The sequence below is a fragment of the Rhyacophila brunnea genome, unplaced genomic scaffold (genome assembly GCF_057557595.1).
Source record: "Rhyacophila brunnea isolate RB1 unplaced genomic scaffold, BYU_Rbru_1.0 scaffold_16, whole genome shotgun sequence".
NCBI classification, from domain to species: domain Eukaryota; kingdom Metazoa; phylum Arthropoda; class Insecta; order Trichoptera; family Rhyacophilidae; genus Rhyacophila; species Rhyacophila brunnea.
This window is the reverse complement of record NW_028232816.1, coordinates 39,549,041-39,553,151: the sequence shown is the minus strand read 5'-3', so window position 1 is coordinate 39,553,151 and position 4,111 is coordinate 39,549,041. Positions and strand designations below refer to the sequence as shown.

General features: G+C 36.0%; 1 protein-coding gene across 1 annotated transcript in view; it reads left to right on the top strand.

Annotated features, from left to right (window-relative positions):
• Positions 1-278: 278 nt before the first annotated feature.
• The window catches only part of Rich (Guanine nucleotide exchange factor subunit Rich), a 60,637-nt gene continuing 56,804 nt past the window's right edge, over positions 279-4,111 (top strand). The window contains exons 1-2 of the mRNA XM_085943492.1: positions 279-508; positions 1,920-2,027. Coding sequence (XP_085799618.1) covers positions 368-508; positions 1,920-2,027 — 249 coding nt within the window. The 5' untranslated portion in view covers positions 279-367. The remainder of the gene's footprint in view (positions 509-1,919; positions 2,028-4,111) is intronic.

Here is a 4,111-nt window from a genome sequence, read left to right as displayed (position 1 = left end):
GACAATAGAGAATAGAGCAATTCAGTAATGGCGGATGGCGATGGCGGTCATAGACAAATGACAACGATTGAGGAAAATAATATGAAATGTTTTCACAATCTACAAATAAAACTTTAATTTATTAGCCAGGTTACTGACTTAAAATAACATTTTATTTATGCGTTTATTCAATCTATAATTTTATTTTCAAACATAAATAAACTAGGTACCTATGTTTTTATTGTGTCTATGGTCAGACGTTTTGTTTATCGTCAATGGTTCAAATTAGAAAAAGAAACGTCACATAATTTTAATTTGGGTTGATAGTTGATACGACGGTTGTCAGAATTTACAATGTTTAGTTAGCGGTTTTCATATATTTTTCAGTATGTATTTTCCAATAGGGTGGCCGAAGGTACTCAATTCCTTCGGCACTGGCGGTCGGCAATATTTACAAGTAGTATGCAATCGAGACAAGATTTTGTTCGCTGTTTTGACCGAGGAAACTTTAATCATTTGGTTTTGCAAAGTAAGGCTTACTATTCTCTAACTTGTGTATTTAGACAGGCCCATGTGTTCCTCCGCCTACATTTAAATAAACAAATCCGATGTTATTAATTACTGTATTACGTTTAATCCCACATAATGTGTAATCCCAGACTAGGAATTAAAGTTTTAATACTGATAACCGTGTATACTCACATTGAAAACACTCAATGAGTAAGTGTGGCAGTTCATCGCTACAAAATATAGACTCATTGAATACTCAGACCATGCTATATATAATATTATATGGGAAGTACAAATGATCTAGATACATACTTCGATATTTGCGTTTCTGTCATTTTTAGCAAAAAAAAATGAAATCTCTGCAGATACTACTTTTTTTAAAACAGAATCTGATATGTGATCCAGCCCAGTTAAAAAAAACTGAAGACTATTTATATACCCGACAAAATAATTTTGTCACAAGTAGACTAGAGTCTGGAGACTTCACAGATGATACTAATTCTTATCGCTGCTGATGAAAGAGAACTCACAGAGCTGCTGTAGAAGAAGAGAGTCGCGAGTATGGCCTCTTCATTAATAGGACCGAGACCAAATTAATGATTATCGATCGGGCTAACTTTCTACCCACAGCAAGTACTCTGAGATCTATCTATAAACAGTGGACAAATTTTTATATCTGGGATCGGCCATTAGTGGAAAAGGCGGGTGTGAAGTAGAAATAATAAGCCGCACACAGATTACGAAGAATGCGATGACATGTCTTACCACTATATGGAAGGATCGAGGTATTTCAATTATGAAAATGATGCTTGTGCAAACATTAGTGTACTTCTTATTTTTGTACGGTGTTAAGTGATGGAAAAGTTTCTTTTCTTCTTTCGACCATGTCCGTTCCTAATAAAATCATATGGGCCTCCACAGAGTGGAAGTTTGTATCAACAGATTTTGTTTTTACGAGAAATGGATGTCAGCCACTTGCTCAACCTATTAGGTCGATAATCTGATTCATACACAAATTGAAAAACAATAATATGGGTACTTGGCATACCCAGGATTTGAACCTTGGACCCACGACATTATAGGCCGACGCTTAAGCCGCGCGGCCATCGTGGGACTGTTAATGGAAAAGTTTAGTGTTCACTATTTATGTCCGATCTTCACAGCCCACCTTTTACCACTGTCGACCGTCGATATTATCTGCCAATGAAATTGTCGGGGTATATGTACCAATGTAGCCAATCACATTGATTTTTCTGAAAATCTATTCTGATTATAAAGTTTTATTACCTACATTAATAATTAGGTTGATAAAATTCAATTTCTTCCTTTCTTCCCCTCCAGTGAACTTGACACATAGTGTAGACAAGCGATGTTTACACATAACGATGACAGCAGTAATTGGCCTCACTAATTTATTATTTTTTTTATAGCCATGCGTCCCGATTGTCTACCATGAACGATCGGCCGATTCTTTACTCAGACTTGGCCAAAACGTCGGCTTGGAATGGAAACCGGACTCGAGCAAATTATGTATCTCGGTATGCATTTTTTTAATCTCTACAGCGGTGATTCCCAACTGGGTTCCGCAAGAATTCATAAAATTTTATGAAAAAAGTACAACCAGACACCTTTTTGATAATAGGGTAAACACAAGGTTTGATGTAGCGTATTTTGAAACACTACAGTATTTTAAGATTGTAGATTAGATATTACGCCATAGTTATTATTGAAGTATCGTGAGCTTCACTATAGAGTCATTTTTGTAGTAACAAGGAATAAAAAATTAGGTAATTAGTTAGCCACACACTGTTCATTTTGTTTCTGTCAAAGTTTTGCACGTTAACATCGTAGGGACTGCAAAACATTGATGTACTTATAGCTTTTTTTTGTTAATCCCATTAGTTTTGGATAATGTGAAAGTGTGTTAATATAACTAGTATATCCAAAGTGAATGGAATAAGTACTATTTTATTATTTTCTTTTCAAAATTAATAGTTACCTAGTTACCTAATAATTAATGGGTACATTAAAATTTCCCAGCGTGGTTAGTCAGGTCATGTATTGGAAAATGTGCCAGAAAATGCTTCTAATGTAACTTTTTGTAGTAGATTCCATATTTAAGACAAATTTTTCGCCTGCGGTGCTATATGCCAGGTGGTTATTTATTTTACATAATATGTAAGTGGCATTTCGATTGACTTTTGTAATTTTCCCTTCTCGGCCAGGCCCAGGGTTTCCGCAAGATTTTACATAATGAGTTCCGCCATACAAAAAAGGTTGAGAATCACCGCTCCATAGTGACATCACAAGTTAGACACTACCGCAGAGATTTCAGGACTACTCTACAATTTCCTTGTAGTGCAGTGCGTAAGGCGCTGGTCTTTCATCCGGGGGCTTTTAAGCCTGGGTCGTTGCGATTTTTTCACTTCTATTACTACACTACTGTCATTATGCCTTGTGACCTATTGTAGTGCTAAAAATATTAAAAGTAAGTTTTGTTGTAGACGACTTAGTTGATGACATGAAAACAAAGAATATTGTGTAAAATCAAAGATGTTAAAAAGATCCTTCAATAGAAATTGAGTCTAAATGTATGAAATTGAAGGACCTCTGGTTTAGTAATTGAGTTAGCTACGAGTGACTGCATTACAGATTCATTTGAAGAGAACTCCAAACTATAATTTCAAATTTTCATTTCTACTAATTTCATTAGTTGATCATATACGTACACAATTCTATGTACAGATATTGCCAAAATAAACCCAGAATACTTAAATTCATAGGATTGGATAGTGTATAATTGAATTCAACTTTAATTTGATATTTCACACATCTCACAAATTGCCGTATCAAAGGAGACATTTGAATATAAAATTTAGCAATAAATACCCATGGAAAGATACTTCCTCGTCAATTATATGTAGACAGCCAACCCATGACCAAGAATAATCATGTAAAACACCGAGAAAGGTTATGTAAACAAAGCAACAGACTTCAAATCAGAACGCAAGCTTGTTTTTGGGGCTGCCAATAGAAGAGAAGAAGAAAATAGTGAATTATCACCAATACAACCACATCTATAATTCTCCGATTCGAATATCGTACTGCCTTCGAAATTCCTAATACGGAATGCATGTAAGACTCCTTCTATCCAGAGTCCAAATCCTTTGTGTAAAATGGAATTTTACCAATATGTATATCCATAATTAATTTATAAGATATGGATTTTATTGTTTTATCTAAATCTTTGCTAGTACTTTGATCACGAGGGACTTTCGACCCTTATTAATTATAAATATGAGCAGTTAGAGCCGGGCCACACCGGACGACTCTGGTCTCGAGATCAGACTGATGTATGCAGTTATATGGACCATGCCACACCTGGTCGCCCAGTAGTCGCGCAAGCAATAAAGTCAGGCGATCAGTAAAATCTCGTTCTTGCGCTCGGTCTGGTCTCCCGGTCTCTCTAGTCGGGCGATCGGTAGCGATGTATGAAAACATATAGCATTGTATTGAGCGCTGCCACACTGGGCGTTCAGTCGCGGGCAGCCACGCCGCAGAGAGACGTATTTTTTGCATAACTTGCGTGTTCATTCATTATTATTATTTATTGGCTACCTCT